Below are 27,987 nucleotides of genomic sequence, written 5' to 3' on the forward strand. Positions count from 1 at the left end.
GATTTATTCACTTGCAACTGGAAAAGTTTTGACAGAATAATTTTGGAATCTTTTCGTGATCATTTTATCCTAAACAGAAGTTGGCCAGAATTTGGTGTCCTCTTTTGGGGTGCTTGTCATCTTTTGGGTCAATTAAGGACTGACCCAGCTGTTCAATTCAGAGTAAAATGCTACGTGGTTGAATTTCAGCAGAAAGTCCAAAGGAAACCCCCATTCAGGCCTCATTAGCATCTAAGCCTGATATTTCTGGAACGACTTTTTCATTTAGAAGAATTTCCCCATATGATTCCACATCACCTCTCTGCTCGCCTGGTCCCCTTGTTTTTGCATCACAACCTGGGAGAGTAGAACAAGTTCAGGGCTTGGGCAGTCTGTCAGGTACCACGTCACCCATCATCAGTGCAACAGCTCTTCACCTCCATTGGTTGGGCACCATGTGCTATATAGCATTCAGTTTTCACATATCAGAGTATTTCAAGAAATATTGTAACGTAGGGGCTTTGGAGAGAGTTCACCCCTCCTTGGAATGTCTGAGAGGTGAGTTGTCATAGCAAGCCTCCCGTGCAGCAGGAAAAGCATAACCTTTCTTTGGGTCCTGGGTGTGTCTGCCGTCACTCCTATCTTTAGTTGGAGGCACTCCTGCAAGATGCAACAGGACTCAAAAAGAGCTTGGACTAGGAAACAAGAGCACCAGAGTGGCTTCTTGCCATTGGCAGGTGCGGCAGTGATGGAGAGACCCCCCTAGGGAAAGGCCGTGCTTAACATGAGAGCCCAGGGACCACGGTGAGGTGGCACTGATATGGTGGCTTTGCTTAATAGGTAGGCAGAGAAGCCAGGTGCTAAACGTGAATCAAACAAACAAGGCCAGACAGAGAGTGGCAACCTACAAGGACAGAGAGTGTCCCATACGATACTACCGGGGGTGGGGAACCAGTGCAGGGCAAGACCATGAGGAACAGTATTTGAAGATGAGGTGGGAAGCCTCCCTTTCTTTACAGGATCTGTGTGTCACCTCCCTCCAGGGCCCCATTCTCATCCTCGTGCGGGGGAGCGGCCCCCTCTGGAGTTGTGCAGCCACAGCCCGCACATCTTCTTTCCCCAGAGGCAGTGCTGCCAGGGAGTGAATGCTGGGGTTGCTATCAGATGAATCATGTCTCTAGAGGACGTAGAGCCAAGCTCTTCACCTGTGTGAGATTTGATTTTTTCTTCAGTGAAAATAGCACTGAAAACACCCACTTTTCTCTCCGGGTGTGGAGGTTTGGTAAGTTATCTGATAAGTTTGAGCGCTGGAAAGAATTACTGGTTAGATCTACAACAAAAACCGTTAAAAAAAAATAAACATGATGGATTGTTCATCGGAAACCAGGCTAGTGGGAGAAAAGGAAATGATGACATCTAGGAGAAAAAAAGAAAGTTGTACAAGAAAGGGGCTGTATTCACAGATTGCGCTGCAGGTTCTAGTCGAACGATAATTACATTCTCAAAGTGTAAGCGCTGACCACCGTTAATTGAAAATGTGGTTTAGCCATATTAGTAAGAACAAGATGTTAATAAGTAGTGACTGAGTTGGTATGAGAATGTAGCAATAAGAGTAGCAGTAAGAATTTCTTAAGACTAAGAAACAGAGCGATGAAGACCAGGAAAAACACCAAAAGTCGAACGCATCTGCTTATGGTGAGCACAGAGCAGTGAGGGTGGGGAGGCAGGCAGTTGCCATCGTGCCTTATAAGTATGCGTGGTTTTGGTTTTTTTTTTTTTTGGCGGTATGTGGGCCTCTCACGGTTGTGGCCTCTCCCTTTGCAGAGCACAGGCTCCGGACGCGCAGGCTCAGCGGCCATGGCTCACGGGCCCAGCCGCTCCGCGGCATGTGGGATCTTCCCGGACCGGGGCACGAACCCGCGTCCCCTGCATCGGCAGGTGGACTCTCAACCACTGCGCCACCAGGGAAGCCCAGTGTATGTGGTTTTTATGCATATAAGCCTTTTTAGTTTCTTAAACTTTGATAAAAATTAAAACATACGGGAGAAAACCCATACTACCCTCTTCATATCTTTATTGTCAGGATTCATTTCAATGACAGAACTTGTATAAAAAGCTCAGAAACGTTGCCCAAACGTCCGTTGATCTCTAAAGTTTATTTAAATAGCAGGGTAGGTGCACAGCCCGGAGCCAGAGGGAATGACCCAAGATCCCTTGCAGAGAAAATAAAATGAAAATATAGGCGGTGAGAATAATTAAATTTGTAGCTGGATGGAGAGGCAGTCAAACTGCCTTCAGCTGGGATTTTCAGGAGAGACAGGTCCAGAGCCTGAACGTGTGAAACGCTTCCCTGTATGTGTTCATCTCTTTCTCATTTGTCCCTCGTGGTGCAATTGTTCCATTTACCTTGGTAACTTTGTATGATTATCCCCGAAGCCTTCGGGATGTTATAGGTTTGCCTGGAAACGAGTAGCATTTATGAGCGGGAGCTCTGCAGCCAGACTGCCTGGGTTAAAATCCCAGCTCCACTGTTACTAATTGTGTGACCTCAGGCAAGTCACTTAACCCCGCCTGTGCCTCGGTTTCCTCATCAGAAAATAAGGATATCAGTTGTACCAACTTCATAGGGTTGTCGTGAGGGTTGAATCGATACTATAAGGCATTTAAAATAACCTAGCAAGAGCTCAGTAATTGTTTGCTTTTGCAGCTATTGTTATCACTGTACCTCTGGACTGAGTAAAATTGGTGGGACAATGTTTTCATTGGGATGGAGTTCAGTAATCAGATTAGTTTCAGCACCCGGGCAGGTAAACAGAGCTAGACAGGTGAGTTAAGGAGCCACGCATTTCTGCTGGCCAGTGTCTTCCCAGTTCACCGCAAGCAGAGCAAGACCTTGGAAACTTTTGTCGTGCCACCCTGCTCCGGGACCACGCGAGTGGCTTCCTGTGGCCAGTCGTTCCTACTGTCCTGTGATAGAACGTCATCAAGGAGCTCTACTGGCTGGGTTCTTGAAGCCCACGTCCCCTGGGCAAGCAAGCTGATGACAGTAGTTCATCTTTCTGCTGTGGAATGAAATGAGACGGCTGATAATGATTTGGTGCAGGAACCTGTGGACCTTATAAGAACAGTTGTTTTAAAATGTTTGAGGCCGGAAGCCAGGTGTGCCCAGGATTCTTGCCGAGGAAACTGTCCACCCACGGTGCAGCAGCCCCTGCTGGCTTCCTCCCCATCATCATGTGATGTCCTGCTCTGGGAACACTGCGTTTCCATTTTCCGAGGCTCTGGTGCCACCTCTGCTCCTGGCCCTAGGTCAGTTCGACTGGAAGTGGTACTCCTTTGTGCAGTTCTCATTCAGAGAGAAGCTTAGCCAGAGTTGATTTGAAACTGGTCCACCAGTAAGCTCATCCCTTCAGCTTTTGGTTTTTTGTCTGAGTCAGAAATTTAAGCAAGTCTTAGTCATTATGTCATTAGTTGAGTTTATTGACATCATCGAAATTACCTAACTGATACATCCGATTGGTGACGCCAAGGCATTTAACCAACTTTCGATTTCACCCAAAGGCTGTTACTATGGAAGAGAGACAGAAAATCAGGCTAGTGTTAAGTGAATGAACACGCTGAACATACATCTACAGAGCATAGACCTGGTGCCAGAAACCGTGCTAGACCCTGGGAATACAGTGGCAGTAACCTTGTAGTAAGAAGACAGAAAAGAAGGAAACAGAATGTTTAGTCTGTGGTAAGTATAAAGCAAGTAAACAGAGATGGGGGCAGCAGGGAAGCAGGGAAACCGAGTTGACTTGGGTGGTCCCGAGGGAGCTCTCAGAGGGTTGATGTGAGAGGTGCTTCAGGATGAGACCAGAAGAGGAGGAGCCAGCCTTGCAAATACCAGAGGGACCAGCCTTCTGGAAGGGAAGGGGCATGTGGAGATTTTTTTTTTTTTTTAAAGGAGATGTCGGGGGTAGGAGTTTATTAATTAATTTATTTATTTTTGCTGTGTTGGGTCTTCGTTTCTGTGCGAGGGCTTTCTCTAGCTGTGGCGAGCGGGGGCCGCTCTTCATCGCGGTGCGTGGGCCTCTCACTATCGCAGCCTCTCTTGTGGTGGAGCACAGGCTCCAGATGCACAGGCTCAGTAGTTGTGGCTCACAGGCCTAGTTGCTCCGAGGCATGTGGGATCCTCCCAGACCAGGGCCCGAACCCGTGTCCCCTGCATTAGCAGGCAGATTCTCAACCACTGCGCCACCAGGGAAGCCCGCATGTGGAGATCTTGAAGCGTCAGGAACAGGAGCTTGGGAGCGATGTGGAGAGGACATGAGAACAGACCAGGGAGGTGGGCAGGCTCCGTGGGCTACCATAGGGTGCCTTGGATAATGCGGCAGAAGCTACTTAGAGGCCTTAGCTGGTGGTATGATCTGCTCAAATAATGCCCTTAAAAGATCATTCCGGTTGCTCTGTAGCAAAGGGATTGAACATGAGTCAAAAGCCCACACTATTTGAAGACAGACCCTGTGCATTCTTCCCAACTGTCCCCTAAACCCCTCCTAGCACCCTACTTGTTGAGGAACCAATTACTCAGAGGAGACTAATGGACACTAGTCAAACCTGCTACTTAAAATCAATAGAGACAGAAAATAGATTAGTGGTTGCCCAGGGCTGAGCAGGGGAGGGATGGGGGCGTGCCTGCTAATGGGTATGGGGTCTCTTCTGGGGGTGATAAAAACGTAAAAAATACCAGAATTACTACTTGTGGTGATGGTCACACAATTCTGTGAATATACCTAAAAACATTGAATTGTACACTTTAAATGGGTAAAATTTAGGATGTGTGAACTATATGCTGATAAAACAAGATCTGCCCTTTAGAGTCTTACGGGTTAGACTGAAATGGTGACACCGAAAACTGTAAGATTCATTGGGTGCACTGAACATTCACTGGGTGTTACCCAGCAGAAGAGTAGGTGTCCATTGCTAAAAGCCACAGAAGACAGCAGAGCTGGAAATTCAACGTATTTGTGTTTCAGGCGGAGCACATGGTCATTTATTTATGATCAAGGACCTTAAACTACAGTTCACCGTATCCCCACACTGAAACAGCATGGGAACCATCATGGCTTCCATTTGATGGACACTCATTATCTGTCAGGAAAAGTGCTGAGCACCTTACATACATTTATCCTTGTAAGTGTCAGAATAGGTTTCGTACCCATTTTTCAGAAGAGGAAATTGAGGCCTGGGAAGAAAAGTAACTTGTTCCATGATCACAGAGCTAAGAGGAGTGGAGCCTGGATTCGCACCAGGCCTGGCTGACCAGAATCAGGACTGTGACCACGTCACCGCTGGAGGGGACCCCTCGCTGAAAGCCATCATGTCATAGTGCGTGGCTCCCAATTTGCCTGCACTGTGAGCTGAAAACCAGTCCTAACTCAGCTCCTAAGAAATAGGCCAATTATACTCTGATTATATCACTCATCTCAAGACCTCCACCTGGGAGAGAGAAGGAACCTTTAGAGTCTGTTCCTTAGCTTGTCCTTCAAGGATGCGCAGGTCAAACTTTGTTCACTGTCTTCTATTCCATGTTGCCCTTTGCGCACTGCGTGCTTCCGCCAAACCAGGTGTCCTGACGGTCCCCAGATATACCCCGTCCCACCCCTCCATCATCTAAGATGCCTTCCTCTTCCTTCCTACTCATTTAAATCCTGCCCTCCTACCCTGCCTTAAAGACCCAGCTGGAAGGATGCTTCCTTCTTGAAAATTTTTTTGGTTTCTCTCTCCTCAGTTTACACTTTTACTTCAGCACACGATTTACTCTCTACCTTTTATTCCCATTCATATTCCTTCTCTTTCTTTCTCTCTCCGTCTCTCTTTATCTCCTTATCTGTCTGTTTATCCTTTCCTCCACCTCCTTCCATCTAACCTACGCCATAAAAGTGTAAACTCTTTGAGGGCAGGATCTGGGACTTACACAAATGTCACGGGAGAAACTCTGCCGCTTTCGCCTTCTGTTGCTCTTGCCCACGAAGCCTCTGGGTCAGAGGGCTGCCCGACTAACCATAGCTCTCCCACCTTCAGACCCTGGCTCACGCTGTCCCTGCTCCCTGAACTATCCTCCCCTTGTCACCATTTACATTCTGCCTATACCACGGTCTCAAATCCCAGTCCTTCCTCCCTGGAACTTTCTCCAGCTATTCATCCCAACCTACTGCATGCTTCTCCCTGCAGAAGTCCTAGCATATCGTCTGTGCCTCTCCTACAGTCTTAAACCTCCCAGGACAGCTCCCAAGTGGTTTTCTCTCAGCACTGACCAGCTCCCCAGGGAGACACTCCTGTGTGCTGTGCACAGAACTGGGTAGGGCACGGGAGGTCTGTCTCCAGAGTTCCCCATAGGGCCTGGAACAACACAGGACACACAGCAGCTCTTAATGTGGTCAGTATTTGTTGACTCTTGTTGCTAAGAAGTTATTTCTCAAGCGTTGGAAGGTTGCATTTAGGAGTTTTAATGGAGACATTTATGTAATGTCTCTGTCCTCTTCCCCCACCGGTCGCGTGTTGAACTTCAAACGTATTTTTTCTTTTCCAGTGATAGACTTCACTAAGTCTGAACTTTGCTAAACTTTAGGAAATAATCTCTTTTCCCCCACTCCAGCAGATGAATCCCTGAAGTTAAATGAGAGAATGATCGAACCACCCAGGGTCAGGCTCTCTGTCGCCCGGATGATGAGGAAAATACCTGGCAAGGTGACAAGTATAGATGATGTGTGCTTGCCTTTTCTTGCAAAGGTAACACGGGGCAGAGTTATGTCATACAGAAAGCTTGAACAAGCCAGACTGAAGTTCTGAAAGGAGACTAAATACCTAAAGTGTAGTTCCAGCGTTTGTAAGATCATGTCTGATTCTGCACGTTGGATACTGTGAACTCAAGTCCTTTGCTTTCATCTTCCCCATAGGCCTGCGGACGCTGGAGAGACCCAGGGGAAGGTGACTGTGCGTGTTTATTCAGAGTGCGAGTGGGAGGGCCACTTCAGAAAGGGTTCAAAGTCTTGTTTTTGAAATTTACTACCACCTGAATTAAAATCCTCATGTTGCTTTTTACTAGCAGGTGACCTCGGGCACGGTGGTGTGCCAGTAAACGTGTCACAACCGTCTCTGGGAGCGGGCACAAGGCAAAGCCCTGATTTGTAAAGTTTGCTGATTTCCGTGGTGTAAATACCCGCCCCGTGGCTGATTTCAGGCTACTAAGGTGAAGTCACTGAGCGCACAGTTGGGCAGAGCTGTGCAAGGCCAGCTCTCTGCAGCAGGCAAGAGCCCTACCAGCTCACCACTCTTGGAGGGAAGGTCCTTAACATTGCTAATGCTCAGTGAGGTCAATCTGAGGTCGATAGGATCGAGGGAGATATTATATTTGAACACCTTTTGTAAATTGTGAAGTACCATACGCATATTAACAATTTTCATTCGTTTGTCTTAAGTGCTATTTTTAACTAGTTAGTAATTCCCAGTGTGTCCTGGGCAGTAAGTAGAAGCAGAAAAAAAAAAAAAAAAAGGCGAAGACAGCTGGGAAGCTTCCTGTGCTGATATCAGACTTCAGTGTGTACCTCACAGGGACACTACAGTTAACATCTTGGTTTTCTGTTTTTTTTAAACCCCTCTCATGTGTCTGGGTTTGGAATTAGCGGGGGAGAAGGCAGTGGTGGTGCTACCAGGCCTAAGTGAAACCCCATCCCAGGACCCTAGGCCTAAATGCTGTTAGACTGCGACCCTGTCCCTCGGTGGTCTGCCAGCAGGGTCCAGGCTGTGGCCACAGCCCAAGTGTTTGACTTGATCCAATTCTAAGTAGAATTGCTGGGGCAGGGACAATTTGAGATCCCTGGGTGACTTTCAAAGGCTGTATCACATTTCAGAAGGTATTGTTGTTAAACTTTAGAAATTCCTGCTCATCAGGGTTAGTGACGGTCTTTCCCAACATTCAGATGACTCGGGCATCTGTGTGCCAGGCCGGTGCTGTGGGCGCTGGCCCACGAGGAGATGACCTCGTGTTGTCCCCACTTCAACCTGTGAGGCATTCTTAGCCCTTCTTTTTTTAAATAAATTTATTTATTATTTATTTTTGGCTGTGTTTGGTCTTCGTTGCTGCGCACGGGCTTTTCTCCAGTTGCGGTGCACGAGCTTCTCATTGTGGTGGCTTCTCTCGTTGTGGAGCACAGGCTTTAGGCACGCGGGCTTCAGCAGTTGCTGCACACGGTCTCAGTAGCTGTGGCTCACGGGCTTAGTTGCTCCGTGGCATGTGGGATCTTCCCGGACCAGGGCTCGAACCCGTGTCCCCTGCATCGGCAGGCAGATTCTTAACCACCGCGCCGCCAGGGAAGCCCCTCTTAGCCCTTCTGTATGGTCTCGGGGAAGCGGAGGCTCGTGTCAGGAGAGGCAGGGCTAGGAGTCAGGTCTCCTGCAGGGTCCTTTTGAGTTACTGTTCGGGGAGAGCGGTGTGGCTTTCTACCGGTGACTGTGCTCCAAAGTTAAATGACTAAGTGCTGTCAGAGAAGGGCTAGGGGAGGCCAAAGAAGGGAGTGGCCTCAGTGAGTCATCTCAACCAAACGGTGTGTCAAGGGAGACACTCTTTTAGAAGCAGGAGGAGAAGACACCGAACTGATGGTACATCCCTTTCTAAGATTAACCTTCCCACCCAGAAGGCAGGTGTAGCACACAAAGCAGGGCAAAAGCGTCATGATTTACACGGAGGAAATTTCCTGGCTGAATTATTATAATCCTAGTACCTCTTTGCCTTGGGGGAATCAGATTAACTGGATTAAAGCCTGGGCTGTTGCTATAATCAGGATCCCAGCTGACCCATTGGTGACGGTGTCTTTTATGTTTGGAGGAATAGCAGAGACAAACTGCGTTGCCTCAGAAAAGGCAAATCAGATATTGGGATCTGTTACAAGCGGAAAGCCACCAGTGGCAGGATGCTAGAACACAGCCGTCCTACTGCCCGCCGGGAGTGTTTGTGCCAAGGCGGCCGTGTGCTTTGTGCTAAGCAGTAATCCCGACCACCAGACTAACATGGTATAAGGAAATTAGGTCATGGAAGCCAATTTAAGAGAAGGGTCATTTTGGACAACTACTGACATGGTAACAGTGGGTAGCTTCCCGTAACTACCACTTGCCACAGCAGGAAATGGACTTCTGGGTAAACTGCAAATTAAGCCCTCTGTGCATTTATTTAAACTCCTGAGTTGCTCGATTCCTAGGCTCAATACTAGTACCGTTTGAGCGTAAAGAAAGGGAGGAGGTGGAGAGAAGCGGTGGAAGGGCGGGAGAACACATCTCTGTGATGTGTGTTTACAATTAAATGGGAGCTAATGGGGTAGAAGCATAGAAAGCTTTCTCAGTAGTGAAGCAGTTCCTCTGAAATGTAGACTCCCAGGATAATAGGATTCCTATCTTTAGACAGAAACCAAACTTACCAGCAGAAAATCATTTTGTGATTGCAACTCCAGACCAGTCCTAACCAGACAGTTTTCCAACCCAGGCCCCTCTGCTCAGGGTGGAGGCTGGATGCATCCCCTTGCTCTATTACCCTTCCCCTGTAAGTGTTCTTTCCCCATAAATTGCCGCAGCCTGGAATAACTTCTTTTATATTTGAAGTGTTATTTCCCATCTGCTTGTTTACTAGCAGGTGTTACCTTTGGGATTACGATGCAGCTGGGTGTTTACTGCTTCTGAGCTGTGTAATCAGAATTTAGTACATTGTACTAGCTTGGTTTCGTTCTATGCTGTATAATACTTTCCTGTGGAAATCCCCTACCCAGTGCTTCTGAGTGTGGGCTTTGTAGTCAGACGACTTGCTAGTTGTGTAATCTTTTTTTTTTAACTTTTTATTTTATATTGGAGTATAGTTGATTAGCAATGTTGTGATAGTTTCGGATGTACAGCAAAGTGATTCAGTGATATATATACATGTATCTGTTCTTTTTCAAATTCTTTTCCCATTTGTTACATAATATTGAGCAGAGTTCCCTGTGTTATATAGTAGGTCCTTGTTGGTTATCCATTTTATACAATTTTTTTTTTTTTTGCGGTACGCGGGCCTCTCACTGCTGTGGCCTCTCCCGTTGCAGAGCACAGGCTCCGGACGCACAGGCTCAGTGGCCATGGCCCACAGGCCCAGCCGCTCCGCGGCACGTGGGATCTCCCCGGACCGGGGCACGAACCCATGTCCCCTGCATCGGCAGGCGGACTCTCAACCACTGCGCCACCAGGGAAGCCCTTATCCATTTTAAATACAGCAGTGTGTACCTGTCAATCCCAGACTCTCTAACTATCCCTTCCCCCCACCCTTCCCACCTGATAGCCATAAGTTCATTCTCTAAGTCTGTGAGTCTGTTTCTGTTTCATAAATAAGTCTTGAACAAGGTATTTGACTCCTAGCCTTGGTGTCTTCCTCTGCACAACAGGAATAATAAAACAGCACCCCCGAAAGGCAGTTGTGATGATTATCTGTGATTGCGAGTGTAAATTAGTTAACACAGGGCCTAGAACATAGTAAGTATTCAATAAATTGTACTTGTTACAATAATAGAATGGTGTTACAGAGTTACATACTGAGATGTCATAAGTTCAAGAATCTGTAGCTTCATATGGGAGATGCTCCAATAGTGGTATTGGATGGTAACTGTATTTTCCCTGATCCAATAATTGAACTGAGAAGTACAGAGAGAACAACTCAGATTATTTGAAATCAGAAGTATCCCAGAAACCTGGAGGAATTGACCATTGAGCTTGCAATTTTGTAGGGTCAGGATTGATGCACTGTGAAACAGAAGCAAAATAAACACAAAACAAGAGAAAATTAAGTGCTGGGTGACAGTGCAGGTATTTAGTGCTTTAGGACTTGGAGGAGAATGAAATACTTTATTACCATAAGCTACAGTGAGAGCTTCAGAGAAGCTTCAGATGACTGACCAGGAAGTGGTCAGGAGGCCTCACTTGTATATTTATATGAATGGACCGCAGAGGATTTTAGTGTCTATCTTTGGGGTTGGCCTCCCAGAGTTCAAAACCACTCAGCACAGTGAGAAGTACTCAGCAATGTAGTTTCTTCTTAAATATCTAAATAGCTGTTGTGGGTCATGTTATTGAAGATCTCTGAAATGAGACCAAGAACTTTAGACTTGATGGATTGGGACTGAGAGAGATAATGGAAGTTATTTGGTTTTATTTTAATAGACTTTATTTTTTAGAGCAGTCTTAGATTTAAAGAAAATTCAGCAAGATAGTACAGAGAGTTTCCGTATACTAGTTTTCCATATGAGTAGCATCTTACATTAATATAATTCTTTTGTTATAGTTAATGACAAAACTGACACACTGTTAACTTAAGACTAGACTTTGTTTGTATTTTCTTGGTTTTATATGATGTCTTTTTTCTGTTCTGGGATCCCATCCAGGATACCACACTACATTTAGTCATCAAGGCTCCTCTTGGCTGTGACGATATGACTTTCCTCCTTGTTTTTGATGATCTTGACGATTTTGACGAGTACTGGTGTGGTACTTTGGGGATTTTCTCATGATTAGATTCGGATTGTGAGGTTTGAGGAGGAAGGAAGGTCACAGGGGCAAAGTACTAGTTTTCATCACATCATATCAAAGGTACATGCTATCAACACGACTTGTTGATGTTGACCTTGACCACCTGGGTGAGGTAGTGCTTGTCAGAGTTGTCCACTGTAAAGTTTCTCTCCCACTCCCCCTTCCATACTGTCCCCTCTGGAAGGAGGTCACCAAGCACAGCCCAAACTTAAGGAGTGGGGAGTGATGCCCCACTCCTTTGAGTTGCCTACTCTTCGCAGGTCACATTGAAGAAGAAGGAGCCAGGGAGCAGGGAACTCTCAGCAATCTGAGAAAAAGGGGTTGAAGACTGGATTCATGTGGTGAGAGAAGGGATGACTAAGGGATGTGAGATTGGACAGAATTTCGTGGGAGATGAAAGAGAGGGTGGGATCAGGATGGCTGCACGTCCCCAAGCGTCAGTGATCAGGGGATCGTTTGGGTGTAAAGAGCACTGCATTGGTTTATTGGCAACTCTGTTTCGTGGTTGTGTCACCTTGGGTGAGTCACTCTGTTCCTCCAAGTCTCAGTTTGCCCATTTGTAAAACGTTCTTGACAGTTTCTGCTCTTCCTACCTTGTTGGGCTCTCATGAGAGTAATGAGATATCTCTCATGAGATAATGCAGATGGAAGGGCTTTGAAAGCCATTAAGCCTGTGTGGTTTCAAAGGCTGGCGAAGGGAGTGACGGTACTAATGACAGGGACGCGTACTTGGGAGGGGGATTTATTACCTGAGAGATTCTGAATAACTCAGATAACCCGGGGCAAGGTATAACTCATCCTGAGGATGCTGTCATAGGCTGTGATAGTCACCTGCTAAGGAGATTTTTACTTCAAATATGTTTTCTCAGATATTCTGATTCTGCTGGTCTAGTTGCATGGTCTGTCCCTCAGAAGGAAAGAACTTGGGTAAGACGAGGCTGGTTCTGGAATATTAGGAGGGGCTCCACCTAATCTTTTCAGCTTTCCTCTTACAGCCTTTAATGTCCTCTGCTTGGGGGCACTGAAGGTAACAGGTTTCCTTAATGATCTCAACCCCTCCCACCCACCCCCACACACAGTCTCATCACCTGCGATCTCTAATACGCATTTCCAAAGTAACACATCCAAAATGGAACTTTGGTTCTGTTCTATGCTGGAGTCCCAGGGATGAGGCTAACCTGCTTTACTTGACTGTGAAACTCCTCAGTTAGCCTTGCAATAGCCTGTTTTAACTGAGTCTCCAGAATCCCTCCCAACTGGATATTGTGCAGTGGACGAATCCCTTTACCTTTTCAGGCAAGTAAATTCTTGGCTCTTCATATACATTTCCTCGCCATTCAGGAGATACGCAACCATGCTTTTGGTTTCTCATCGTATTATTCTTATTTTAGCGACAAACGGATGAGCCATGGAAGAGTTTAACCATGTCTGCCCAAATTCCGGGGTAAATCACTGACGACTTGGTACAGCAGAAGAAACTTGGGAAGCCCGAGTGCTGAGTGTACCGCTGTCAATAATTTGCTGCTGACTTTGGGCACAAGGAGTGTAAGCTCTCTGCTCCTCATTTTCCCTATCGGTAGAATACGGAGGGACTACCCAGGCTCTGAAGGATGGAGCAATCGAGTAAAAATTAGCAGCAGAGCTAGTTGGCAAATGAGAGGAGTACAGAATTAATGTCATTTTTTATGTTGCAAGGGGCTCAGCACATTTCAAAAACGTAGGCTTGAGCCAAAGAATATACATTTGGTATTAACCAAACTGCCAAAGGAAGTTATGTAAAGGAAACCTCTTTATTGATCTTTAAAAAGCGGAGAGATTCTTCTGTCTCTACTGATTTGAGTTGGGATGAAATAAATACTGAGTCTCTTTTGGTCTTTGGATCCTGTCCTCCAACAAGCAGAGCCCATTTCTTCACAAGTAGGTGGTTCTGATAAGCGTCTGCCTGGGCTGATGTATGATGGAAAGGCAAGGAAACGTGATGTAGTCTCTGCTCATCTCTGGGTGAAAATAAAGGTCATCTCTGGGCATGGAGGATTGCGCAGTGTAATATATATTTCCAAAGGGAAATGCCTGCAAAATGCAGATGCTGAGCCCAGTTCTGACGTCTGTGACTGGTGCCAGCATGGGCATTGGCACCTGCGTTGAGGGCAAAGGGAAGAGCCAAGAAGTGAAAGGATATCTTCCTTCCCTCATCATTACTCAGCATAGCTGGCTTGCTTAGCTATAAAAAATGCAAGTGTCCAGAGAAACCGCAGTGCAATTTCTCATCCAAAAATGCCTTCTCCCTCACAGTCAAGAGATCCACTGTGTTCTAATATTGTTTCTGAGGTGGATGGTCTCGTGGGTTACTTTTCTTCACTCTAACTCTTCTCTGTAACTTGCTTAACAGTATTGTCTGAATTCTAAGGGGACAGTAGTTCTTAAACTGTAGTATGCATAAGAATCACCTGAGGAGCTTACGAAAATAACAGGTCCCCGACACACACCCCTGGTTCAGTGGGCTGAGGAATCTGCGTATTCAGTACATGGCACAGGGAGTTCTGATATAGGGGATCAGCAGAGCCACCTTGAGGATTACCACCTGGGTGCCACGCTCAGCTAGCAATATATTACCGTACACAGTGCATAAGCCTTTATAAACCAAGTCCTAGTTGCTGCTTTTAGAGCAGCACTTGAGCCTGGCTAAATAAATTATTGCCTGACTTAACAACAATCATCGCTGGACTTATACTAATTTCTGATTTCTAAATTTCTGATTTAGACAAGAGGATCATGAGCTTGGGAGTCAGAAAGCCCTGGGTGTAGATCTTTGAGCCTCCACTTACCGTTACCTGAGAAGGCTGCTCAGCTTCTCTGAGGCTTGATTTGCTCACCTGTCAAGGCGGAACAGTATTCCCCAAGTCACTGAGGGAGGGGTGGTGAGGACGAAATAAAATGACTTATATGGGAGCACCTAGCACCGTGCCTGGCACTTAGCAGACAGATGCTCCGTAAATGCTATTTTCCTCCATTCTTATAGGAAGCAGGAGGTTGAAACAAACAAACGAAAGACCTTACATAAAGCAGATACTGTTAAGGGAGACTTTTTTTTTAATGCCCAGGTGAATAGATTTTTGGCCTTGTTACACATCATTTTAAAAGTCAGTGGTTGTTTAGAGATCTTGGAAGGAAGCCCCTTCTTAATTCCTTTAGATAGTACTGACTTCTGTTGTGAATACGGGTTTCCAAGAGAGATCCCAGCAGGCAGATAAGGAAATGCAGGGGTATCACGATGTTCATACCTTTGCCGAACACTTTGGGGTCCAGTGCAGGGATTTCAGGTCAGGAGTTTAACCCGAAACTACACCTGCTCCTGGTCTAAATCTCACAAGGAGAACCTTGTTTCTGAGAATTTAACTAGTAATGGATTAATTGGACTGTCTTATTCAAACTCTTTCCAGGCGAAATGAGAACATTACAGTGGTCTGAGGGAAACAATGCACTATTATACTCGTGGTATACAGAGAGCTCCTTGCTGTGAGGTGCTTTCTAAATTCAATTTCAGCAATACCTGCCCACACCCCCCTCCCCCGGTCCAACCTGGTTTTACCGTTTGAAAAAAGAAATCATCTTTGTTCTTTGTGTTGGTTGATTAATTTTAGGTTCACTGTTCTTATCCCATATCACGCTCATGTAGGTACTTATGTAATACATTTCTGTATATCACACGGTTCCTCCTGAGGACCCAAATCAGAAAAGGAATTTAAAGCACCGAACGCCTCGCTGCATTCTCTGGCTGGACAAATGGCAGGTTCAGTGAAGATCCTTGGGTAGCGTCAAGCAGGTGTCCCCTTGCTGCCTCTACTCTCCTGGTCCTTTGTAAGAGGAGCCTGTAATCCTATTCCTGGGGCACGGCAGTCACAATAACTTCTGTTCTCTGAAGGCCACACTCTGGAAACTGGGAGAATAATCCCTGTAAGCCCCATCATATGATTTTAGAGCCTGGAAAGATCTTCGAAATCCGCTGATCCAATTCCCTTTGTTTTACAGGAGAGGTTCAGAGAAATCCACGTAGTTACTAATTTATTTATTTATTTATTTATTATTATTTATTTTTTTTTTGCGGTACGCTGGCCTCACTGTTGCGGCCTCTCCTGTTGTGGAGCACAGGCTCCGGACACGCAGGCTCAGCGGCCATGGCTCACGGGCCCAACCGCTCCGCGGCATGTAGGATCTTCCCGGACTGGGGCACGAACCCGTGTCCCCTGCATCGGCAGGCGGACTCTCAACCACTCAGGAACTGTGCACACAATAGGAGGCTCGTAATAGACATCCAACGGGTTGAGTTGCCAAATGAGGATCAGGAACGACTCTTTGGAGACGAGGAACTAGCCAGTGCCTGCTAACTAAGAAGGAAATAAATGCTAACTGAGCCCCTTTGGTGCACGAGTGTTCTGCTGTGTTCAGAGGAGCTGGGGAAAGAAGGAGAAGTAAAAACGGGGAGAAACACAAAAATACGAACTTTAACAAACGGTCCTCATTGTCAAGGAACTTACAGTCTGCAGTGAACTCCTGGCTGGAAGGCACTTTCTAAATCAAGATAGGGACGTACCGTACACTATTGAACCAAATAAGATCATATACTTAATGACCCAATTACCTAGTCCTGGAGAAGTCTGGGAGGAAGAGACAAGACTTCTGGCTGCCAGAGGAGCAAGCCCAGTGTTTTCCCCACTGGACTGTTAAAGCCACAGCTCTCTTATTGATCTGTGTGTCCCCGTGATTATGACATGGGGGCAGAGGCTCCACCGGTGCTTATTGAATCAATATGTGGCTCATGTGATACTAAAATTCTGGGTATGTTTATGCGTGCCCACCATGACTGCTTTTGTAGGAATGCTTTCTACTCACATGGATCTTTTTTTGTTTTTCTTTCAGTGGCCCACCCTCAGGACCCTCACCACCCGTCAGAGAAACCTGTCATTCACTGCCATAAATGTGGGGAGCCGTGCAAGGGTGAAGTGCTTCGGGTCCAGACCAAACATTTCCACATCAGATGTTTCACCTGCAAAGGTATGGAGCCTCCAGCTTCCTGGCTGTGTGCATGTCCTTGCCTTGGAGGCTGCCCCATCCCCTTAACTCCACACCAGCTCACCAGATGGTAAATGAATGTGCTCCCAGACCCTGGAATTGCTCACCTTCTCTAATTTGGGAATGGATTAAACTTAAGGGGGAGACTGAGCTCCCCCCACCCCCAAGACCAGCAGTGCACTGTCTTTGGGTGTTCACTGAGGTTCCTGATCCTAGGAGGGGAGACTAATTGTGGAAGAGCAATGAAAATGGAGTTTTGTGTTTTGTTTTGTTTTGTTTTTCTTTTTGGCTGTGCCACGCGGCATATGGGGTCTTACTTCCCCAACCAGGGATCAAACCCGTGACCCCTGCTATGGAAGCATGGAGTCTTAACCACTGGACTGCCAGAGAAGTCCCAAGTTTATATTTCTTTTTAAAAATATTTAAAAAATTTTTTTATTTTGTTGAAGTATAGTTGATTTACAATGTTGTGTTAGTTTCTAGTGTACAGCAAAGTGATTCAGTTATACATATATTTACGTATTCTTTTTCATATTCTTTTCCATTCTGGTTTGTCACAGGCTATTGAATGTGGTTCCCTGTGCTACACTGTAGGACCTTGCTGTTTATCTGTACTTTATATTTCTTTTTCACTGAGATGAGGGACTCCTACTTCAAAGTAACCATGTCCCAAAGCCATTTTTTAAAGGAGGACTGGAAAACTTTAAGATTGGGGTGCTAGGACACTGGCTTCTGTGCGTGCTTGTGTGTGTGTGTGTGTGTGTGTGTGTGTGTTGAGAAGTAAGAATTAAGCAAGAACACTTGGAAGGCCTCCAAGCAGGAAAACACTTTCCACTTAAGAAGTGACCCGTCTGTGGTTGATTTCTGTTAACAAGCCCCCCTTTCTGGGGGTGCAGCTCTTGGCATCTACATATGAAATGTGCTGTCCTGTTATCCTGGAGCCAGGGCATGGCCAAGTGGCCAAGGAAGAAGCGAGTAGTTTCTGTGTGTTTATGTGAGAAATATGTTACTTGAGCTAAGGGCGTGTCTGGATAGCTCAGGCTGGGGTTCAGTGATGTTGGAAGAGGCGGAAGAGGGGCAAGGCTATGAGCCTGCTCTGTAGCTTTCCTCTGGGCTCTGCACGTGGTACCCACTCTCATTCCTGGAAACCGTGTTTCATTTTGAGCCCCTTAGGCTACAAACGGTCAGCATTGCCATTTTAACCAGCTGTCCCCGGGGTCTCTCAAGTAAGCTCCAGGCTGCCTAGAGACCCTCAAATACATGATCAAAGGCGGCGGGCAAAAGCTTTTCTGGAGTCCACAGCTGTTTCTTTCACTGAGTGTAACCTTTTCAGGAAAAAGAGCGCTGGCATATAGCTCAGGTAAAAAGGTGGAGGGGAAGGAAGGGCATGAGTTTGACTCCCATTGAGCGTGACAGAGATGACAAAGGCTATAACGCGCATCATATAGTGAGAGAGTCTTTGATCCTCCTGGAAATCCCTATGAGCAAGTACGATAAATCCCCAGTTTTCAGACGACCCAAGTTGGTTATCAGGAAGCATCAGGTCACACCCAGGGTACTGACTGTGTCCGCACTCTGTGTGCCTTAAGTCCTGCCATTGCCACTAAAGCAGCTCTATGGTCTCAGGCAAGTGACCGCTCTGTGGCTCTGTGTCCTTATCTGTAAAAGAAAGAGACTAGACCACGTGATATTTAAATCACCCCAGGTCTGAAGTTTGCCAATTCTATATACGCATAACCATATCTCTACATAATACAGAACCCAGAGGTACTGAATTAGAGCCTTTTAGGTAGCATGTCAGAAAAAAATATAACTTCTGCTTACATCCAGATTGGCTAACTTGGGGTCAGGCATTATATTTTGTTTTATTTTGTGCTCATAGATTTCCTGAGACATGGCTTAAGGAGTAGGTTTGATATGAAATAAACAGAAAAAAGTAAACAAGGGCAGCCCTGTATGTAGTTTATATTTCTAGTTGAAAGTACAAAGTGTTAGTCTCCGGGTGGTCACTGTTCAACACATCAAGATATTAGAAGACACATTCGTTTATCCCCCGGGAGGTAGAAGTTTCCATGCTTTTCTTCTAGTTTAAATCGAAGGACTGAATGTAAGTTATTTATGTTGGAAAGTTGTACCATATATACTTTGTTTCATGCTATCAATATGTTCCTGAAAAGTTGAATTTTTTTATAAATTACATCATATTTTGAGAACACGTCATTCATAGGAATTATTTTTAGTTTAAACAAAATTTTACTAAAAAAATTGTCATCGGTTCTTGTAAATTTGTATTTTCCCATACTTTATCTGTCAAGTCTGCTGTCTTATGTCTCCAACTTACTGGGATCATCCCTTTTTTTACTATCCAAAGAAAGTGTTTAAGCTCCCCATGTCTTATACTCTAGCAAGTTTATGGCTTTTCCCCAAGATTCTAGAGTAGTGTTGTCTAGTAGAAACATGATGCAAGCCACATACATGATTCTGAATTTTCTAATAGCTATATTAAAAAGGTATAACGGGACAGGTGCAGTTAACTTTCATAATATATTTTTTATTTGTCCTTACAGACCCCAAATAGTATCATTTCAACAAGTAATTAAAATAAAAATTATTGAGATATTTGACATTCTTTTTTTTTCATACTAGCTTACAGTGCATCTCAATTTGGACTAGTCAGTCACATTTCAACCGTTCGATAGCCACAGGTAGTTAGTAGCTATAGTATTGGACAACACAGTTCTAGAGATTCCTCGAGGTTTACATTCTTGTGGTCCCCTTTTGCTCTAAATTCTTGCCACTCCCAACTTCTTGGTCTCCCCTTTATGAGTGCTGTGCCTTTCGCATGGCTTCACCCCATACTGGACACCATTTCTCTTCCTCCTTTTCCCAAAGCAGCTGTTTTCAGCAGAGTTTACTGAATGTCTGGGATAATGGAGGGAGTTATAGCACAGAATATACAACTGCCTAGTATTCTCAGGCTTTCTCTTTCCTTCCATCCTTCCTTCTTCCCTCCCTCCCTCCCTCCCTCCCTCCGTTCTTTCTTTCTTTCCTTCCTTCCTTCTTTCTATTAACTGGAAAAGTCTATTAATAGACTTTAATTTTTAGAGCAATTTTACATTTACAGAAAAATTGAGCAGAAAGTACAGATGAGGGCCATTTCTCATACTTATTCAGAACCTCATCTGCTACCATCTTGGTAGGGCTTCTTCTCTCTACAAAGGCCCTTCTCCCCTCCATCTCAGGGACCCCAACTTCCTTCTCCCTCATTGTCAGATCAGGAGTCTAAATTACCTTAGGGTCTCTACGTTTTATAAGCTCATTAGGAGGGTTTCCCAGAGGAAACAAAAATCCCCTTGAAGAATGCTGTCTTCGTCCTAACCTAAGTGGCCCAGACTGCAGCTAAGTCTTAAAACAACCGTTTTGTTTTCTTTCTGTTACATATAAAGCAGAGGTGTCATTTTTACACAAATAACAAGTGTTGGCGAGGATGTGGAGAAAAGGGAACCCTCATGCACTGTTGGTGGGAATGTTAATTGGTGTAGCCACTATGGAGAACAGTATGGAGGTTCCTCAGAAAATAAAATATAGAACTACCATATGATTAAACTATTCCATTTCTGGGTATTTATCCAAAAAAAATGAAGACACTAATTCAAAATGATATATGCACCCCTATGTTCATTGCAGTGTTATTTACAATAACCAAGATATGGAAGCAACCTAAGTGCCCATCAATAGATGACTGGATAAAGAAGATGTGATATACAATGGATATTACCCAGTCAGAGAAAAAGAATAAAATCTTGCCATCTGCAAAAGAATAGATGAATGGATCCAGAGGGTATTATGCTAAGTGAAATAAGTCAGACAGCAACAAATACTGTATGATTTCACTTATATGTGTAATCTAAAAAACAGAACAAATGAATAACCATAACAAAGCAGAAACAAGAGTCATAGATATAGAGAACAAACAGGTGGATGCCAGAGGGGAGGAGGAAGGTGTGGGAGAGAAATAGGTGAGGGAGATTAAGAAGCGCAAACTTCCAGCTGCAAAATAAATGAACCACTGGTGTGAAATGTACAGCATGGGGACTACAGTCAATATTTATGTAATACCTTTGTGTGGTGGCAGATTGTAACCAGACTTGTCGTGGTGATCGTTTTGAAATGTATAGAAATGTTAAATCACTGTGTTGTGTACCAGGAACTAACATAGTGTTGCAGGTCAATTATACTTCAAAAACAAACTCACAGAGAAACAGATCAGAACTGCGGTCCCCAGAGGCGGAGGTGGGAATTGGATGAAGGTGGTCAAAAGGTACAAACTCCCAGTTATATGATAAATAAGTACCAGAGATGTAATGTACGAAGTGATAAATATAATCAACACTGTTGTATGTTACATGTGAAAGTTAAGAGAGTAAAGCTTAAGTTTTCTTCACAAGGAAAAAGAAATCTTTTTTTCTATTTCTTTAATTCTGCATCTGTATGAGATGATGGATGTTCACTAAACTTACTGAGGTCATAATTTCATGGTGTATGTGAGTCAAATCTTTATGCTGTGCATCTTCAACTTATACAGAGCTGTATGTCAGTTATGTCTCAATAAAACTGGAAGGAAAAACAAAATAGAGATGTCATGTTCCGATTGTGAGCTAATGTCCCAGGATGGAGGATTTTGGGTGGAGGGCATCTGCTAAAACAAGCCTGGGCTTTTGGTCAAGACCTGGCTGAGTGCGGGAGGAGGAACATTCAGGTTCTGACCACGAGGTGAGTCAGGATCTCTGGGTGATTCTCTCTCCTCCCTCCTACCAGCTCTCCTTCATACATATACCATGGTGCCAAAGCCTCGTAGTTCTTGAGTGGGACCTGAGGGGGCTTTCCACAATTAGAAAGAAAACCCTAAGATGCAAATACCCGTGGAAATAAAAAGCAGAGATGAACTCTTACTAAGAATGGATTTTGAAGGAGGAGGGACAAAGAGCACACTGAACGTCTTACATGAGAGCTAGACAAGTACGAAGGTGGGACAGGGTTGCAGTGGAGGAATTAGACTTCATAACACAAACTTAAACCCATAAGCAGTCCACGACTTCATAGGTTTAGCTGGAACAGGGTCAGGGTTGGTGAGCACGAATTTTGTTGGTGAACCTATATCACTTCCTGAAACGTCTCATATCTTGGGATCTGATGGTCCAAGAGTTATGTATCCAATTAGTACATGTTAATGGAACACATACTCCATGCAAGATATTATGCTAAATGCTGAGAAAAGAAAGAGCACAGCCTGTTTGTGTGCTGACACACATACGTGTTTGTGTGTCAGAGAACTCATGGGGTATTTGAAGAGGTATCTACATAAGCAACATGTATTATATTGAGTAATAAGTGCTGTGATGGAGAGAAATATAGCATGTGGACTGGGGGCAGGGAGATAGATGCAGAAGGGGGATAGAATGGTAGTCAGGCGGAAATAATGCAAGGTGGCACCAGGTGTGATAGGGACTCAGGGACAGATTTAAAAGACATTTAAAGTTAAGGTTGCTAGGATTTTATGACTGATGGAATATGAGGAATGAAGAAGGATCCAGGTTTCCAGTTGGACTGCCTGGGTGGACAGATGGTTGCCACCAACTAAGGATATACAGCAGCACTGGATAGGCTAGTGCGGGGAGAGAGTTCAGTTTGGGATACATTGTGGCTGAGCCCACATGGTCCATACAGAGTCTCATAGGCTTAGCACTCGAGAGGTACTGGTCTGTGTTGGGAAGAAGGATTCGAAAGTGTTTGGCATCCAGGTAATGGCTGAAGCTCTGTAATTGTGTGTGGAATTCCCCTGGGAAAGGGCAAAAGGCAGGAACTGAATAATAACGATGCCAGCGTCTCAAGGAAGTAGAACCTAATTTCCATTTGTAACCTTGGAAAATGTGCCCATCTGGTAATGAGATGGGGAAAGTGATTTAATTAATGGATGGATTCTATAATTAAAAGAAAAGGAGATCCCCAAAGCTTCTGTTATTCTCTATAATAACCCAATGGAAATAAAATATGGCTGCAGGCTTCTGGATGGAGCTATTCTATATCTTAAGTACTCAGTGGCTTTGTTTTTCATGCTTGCCCATTAGCAGCAGCCATCCCACTAACTTAAAAGAGGTGTTTTTTTTTTTTAATGCTATCCAATCATTCTGATACTGTTCCAGTGATATGATCTTTTTTTTTTTTTTTTTTTTTTCCTGTACGCGGGCCTCTCACTGCTGTGGCCTCTCCCCTTGCGGAGCACAGGCTCCGAACGCGCAGGCTCAGCGGCCATGGCTCACGGGCCCAGCCACTCCCCGGCATGTGCGATCTTCCCGGACCAGGGCGCGAACCCGTGTCCCTGCATCGGTAGGCGGACTCTCAACCACTGAACCACCAGGGAAGCCCCAATGATCTTTTTTTTTTTTTTTTTTTGCGGTACACGGGCCTCTCATGTTGTGGCCTCTCCCGTCGCGGGGCACAGGCTCCGGACGCGCAGGCTCAGCAGCCATGGCTCACGGGCCCAGCCGCTCCGCGGCATGTGGGATCTTCCGGGGCCGGGGCGCGAACCCATGTCCCCTGCATCGGCAGGCGGACTCTCAACCACTGCGCCACCAGGGAAGCCCCAATGATCATTTTTTAATGTAGCACCTTGTCTGCATCATGATTGTAATACATGCTCTATAAGAGAATAAGAAACCTGTTTAAATAGTATAAATTTAATATTTAATAATTACATATTTAATATTTGATTAAATTTAAGTTAATTATACACACAGTTCATCATATACATTGTTGATACATTATATTGTTCATTATAATTATTGTTGTCTATCTTGAGCATTTTTTTTCAGGATAATGCCTTAGATCCAGTTTTCTTCCAGAAAGTTCTAGAGCATTTAGAAACGATCAGGGACCAGAGGATTGAGAAGGGCTATCTAGCTAAATGTTCTGTTTTCAGTGAGCCTTTCCTGGACTATACTGTATAAGATTTCAGCTGCTCCCTATACCATATCTCTTTCTAATGTATCTTTTTTCCTTAACATTTATCATTATTTAGTATATTTTATTCATGTATCTTTACCTCCTACTAAAGAGTAAGCTCCCCTCGAGGGCAGAGATTTTTGTCTGTTTTTTTTTTTTTTTTTTGCGGTACGCGGGCCTCTCACTGCCGTGGCCTCTCCATTTGCGGAGCGCAGGCTCCCGATGCGCAGGCTCAGCGGCCACGGCTCACGGGCCCAGCCGCTCCGCGGCACGTGGGATCCTCCCGGACAGGGGCACGAACCCGTGTCCCCTGAATCGGCAGGCGGACCCCCAACCACTGTGCCACCAGGGAAGCCCTTTTGCCTGTTTTGTTTACTACTGTGTACCTGGTACCTAAAACAATGCCCGATGTATTAGGTGCCCAATAAGGGGAAAGCTGACTGAATGACCAGTAACCGTGTATTTCTTTGTCACTTGAATATTTGTAAGTGTTTCTAATGGCATAGCTAGTCAACAAGATTTATTGAGTGCTTACTATGATATATGCCCTCAAATGCTTACTAGACAGCAACATTATCTTTTGAAAAGAACGAGTGTAAGTAAAGCTATCTGTCATCGATTACAGAGCTACACGTCTGCCTGGCAGATGGAACAGATAAGAGAACTTGTGCTGAAGGCTACTGTCAGGCAGCGCTTGGGTGAGATGTTGCTGCTGTTTAGTTCTTTATGCTGGTTTAGACCCTTAGCTTTCACTTAACCCACTGGATGTAACCCACTGCATGTGGGTTATTTTCCGACTCAAGTGGACATTGATATAGCTCTAGTAAAATGGAAGCAATTTCTTATATTCCCTAAGTGCTGAGCTCGGGCTTTTAATACCTATTTAGAGAATCTGACTCATTTGGAAATTGATTAAATGGAAGAATTAATCCAGATGCAAGAAAAATAAGTCTGATGCAAATGTGCTCCCTTCGCACAGCAAATCAGAAACCACTTTCATGCCATCTTTTGTCGATAAAAGAATAATCCTGTGTAGCTTATCTTTTGAATTTTGCACCATATTAAAGTGTTACCTAGTCAAATAAATATAATTTAGGTTATAAGGTTTTGAATTCCAAAGTGAAATAGGATAAAGGCTCAGAACTTCTCCAGAATACGCTGCTTAACAATTTTGACTCTTGCTGGGAGTTAATTATCCATGGGTCTCTTGTGAGCATAGGCGCCGGTAGCTTGTTGTTCTGAATTATTTTTCCAAGGATGTTTGTATAGTGAACATTCTTGGAAGATAGAGATAGTGTTTCCCTCTGGAGTAGGGGATGGATTTGTTTGCTGTCTAGTATAATAAAGATAATGTCTGCCTCTAGAAGATTTGCTTGCAGCTTATTATGAAAGATTGGGGCTTCCTAAGCTCGGGGTTCCTCAGTGACACAAACGCCCTGCACGAGCAGCATCCTGGTAACCTGCTTCTCTTGCCTCTGAGGGATCTGGGGGGTCATGGGGAATGGGTAACAAATATGAAGCTCATGTTACTCGCCCTGAGTCATAAAGTCTTTCGCTTCTTTTTTTTTGCGGTACACGGGCCTCTCACTGTTGAGGCCTCTCCCGTTGTGGAGCACAGGCTCCAGACGCGTAGGCTCAGCGGCCATGGCTCACAGGCCCAGCCGCTCCACGGCATGTGGGATCCTCCCGGACCGGGGCGCGAACCCGTGTCCCCTGCATCGGCAGGCGGACTCTCAACCACTGCGCCACCAGGGAAGTCCTATCTTCTTTAAAAAAAAAAAAAAAAAAAAGTCTTTTGCTTCTGACCCAGGAGTGTCATGTCTTCTGCCAGCATCCGTGAAATCAGGGCAGGCTAACTTGTTAGCTTGCAGGTAAAAATCTCAGGTTCTTTATAGTTCCTGAGAGCTCTGTTTTGTGTCCATGGAAGCTTACTTTTTGAGAAAGGGAACGCTGAAGTTCACCCAGCTTGATCAAAGAAGAACACATTTTCTAAGAAGATGATTTGTACAACAAAGGTTATGGGAGTGTTTATATCATAGAGGAGGGAGGAAAACGGAAATGTTCCTCAAGCATTTTTAAAGCAAGCACTGAACTCATCCTGTTGCTGTTTCTTTTCACGTCCTGACCCTGAACCCTTGGAGTACCCCGGGGTCAGACCTCATCTCTATGTCCACTTTCTAGTGAGCTCATCTAGTCTCATGGTTTACAAGTACCATCTGTACCCTGACAAATACCAACTCGATTACTCTACCCTGCAATCCAGCCTGGTATCTTCAAAGGCCTTCTCAGCATCTCCGGTAGGCCTCTCAAACCTAATTCCTGGTTACTGGCACCATCCCTACCCCCTAACCTTCTTCTCCAGTCTTTTAATTTCAGCAGTTGTCAAGACCTTCCTCCCAGTTGCTCAGGCTAGAAACGTTGGAGTCATTTTCACTCCTCTTTTTCTTTCACATGAAGCAAGTATTCCACCAAAAAATCCCTTTGGCCCTATCTTCATAGTATATACAAAAATCTGACTGTTCACACTATCCCAAAGATAATGATCCTACTCCAAGCTGCCATCATGTTTTGCCTGGATTAATAATGGTATTGGGTCTCCCTGCATCTGCCGTTGCCCCCCTTCCCCAGATTACTCGTAATGCAGTAGCCAAGGGGATCCTTAAAAATAAAGCCAGATGCTGTCACCTTTCCAAAGCATTCCCGCATCTTTCAGAATGAAAGCCAAAGACCTTAATTTGACCTTCAGGGCCCCTCCTCACTGTTACTCCCAGTCGTCATGTCCCAGCACTTTCTGGCTCCCTCTGCCAAGCTACACTGACCTGTTTGATTGCTCTTAAACAAACCAAGCTTTGAAGAGCCTCAGGACCTTTGCACTTACAGTTCCTTTTGCTTGACAAACTGTTTATCCAGATATGTGCCTGGCGCCCTCCGTCACTTCCTTTGGGTCCCTTCTCAAATGACATTTATCAATGAGATCATCTTTGACACCAACTGATATGGATACACGTGTATATGTGTATCTGCGTGTGTTTACATATATATGTATTTATATACGATTTAAGTTATGTGTGGTTTGTTGGTTGCCTGTCTCCCCCTGCTAGAATGTAGGCACCAACGGGTTTGTACAGCAGTCCTTAGGAAAAAACCTAGCTTACATTAGGCACTCAATAATAATGGCTGAATGAATGAAAGAAATGTTTATCATTGATTGATACTAATTATAGATTATTATTTCCAAATTATTAAATCCAGGTCACCCAGGCTTGATTTCAATCAATGTCTTCTTAAGTGTGGGAAGGAGAAAATTATTTTTGTAGTTCCCAGATACAACATTTCTCACACAGGGAAAAAATATTCTCTCTTCAATATTTTTTTCAACCCTTCTAATTTCATGAAGCAGAAGATCTTTATAACAAAGAGAGAATAGCTGTCAGGCACAGGGCCTTAATCAGGCAATGATATCAAAGCTCAAACTGAATCACATTATTTAATTATTTATTTCTACAGATACTTTATATAGAGGGCAAGTGGCCCTGGAAGTTTTGATTTACAGTAATGGTATACATTTGCCTTTTAAAATAATTGTACTTCATAAAAATGAGATTTATTTGTCTCTATCCTGCCTAAGGAGAGTGCAGGCCTGACTGAGAGCAGAGACCGAGGCCAGGGCCAGCTGAAGGCTTGGGTGGGACTCAGAATACCAAAGCAGGCTCTTCAGCTGCCTTTTTCAGATGCACTTCCATGATTACAGACCATGTAATGAACAACAAAGCCGTGTGGCTTACAGGGTCTTGGTACTCCAGCCGGGTGTCAGGCCTGAGCCTCTGAGGTGGGAGAGCTGAGTTCAGGACATTGGTCCACTAGAGACCTCCCAGCCCCACATAATATCAACTGGTGAGAGCTGTCCCAGAGACCTCTGTCTCAATGCTAAGACACAACTCCATTCAACAAGAGCAAGCTCCGCTGCTGAACACCCCATGCCAGGCAACTACCAAGACAAGAACACAACCTTACCAATTAGCAGAGAGGCTACCTAAAATCATAACAAGTTCACACACACCCCAAAACACACCACTGGACGCAGTCCTGCGCACAGAAAGACAAGATCCAGCCTCATCCACCAGAACACAGGCACCAGTCCCCTCCACCAGGAAGCCTACACAACCCACTGAACCAACCTTACCCACTGGAGGCAGACACCAAAAACAGCAGGAACTACGAACCTGCAGCCTGCAAAAAAGAGACCCCAAACACAGTAAGTTAAGCAAAATGAGAAGACAGAGAAATACGCAGCAGATGAAGGAGCAAGGTAAAAACCCACCAGATCAAACAAATGAAGAGGAAATAGGC

The 27,987-nt window shown here is 44.9% G+C and overlaps 1 protein-coding gene across 3 annotated transcripts in view; it reads left to right on the forward strand.

The window, feature by feature from the left end:
- ABLIM1 (actin binding LIM protein 1) overlaps positions 1–27,987 on the forward strand; it is a 229,169-nt gene that overhangs the window by 57,942 nt on the left and 143,240 nt on the right. For all 3 annotated transcript variants that reach the window (XM_069541505.1, XM_060034019.1, XM_060034020.1), the window contains exon 2: positions 16,483–16,617. In XM_069541505.1, coding sequence (XP_069397606.1) covers positions 16,483–16,617 — 135 coding nt within the window. The remainder of the gene's footprint in view (positions 1–16,482; positions 16,618–27,987) is intronic.

This window comes from Delphinus delphis, chromosome 16, assembly GCF_949987515.2.
Source record: "Delphinus delphis chromosome 16, mDelDel1.2, whole genome shotgun sequence".
Lineage (NCBI taxonomy): Eukaryota > Metazoa > Chordata > Mammalia > Artiodactyla > Delphinidae > Delphinus > Delphinus delphis.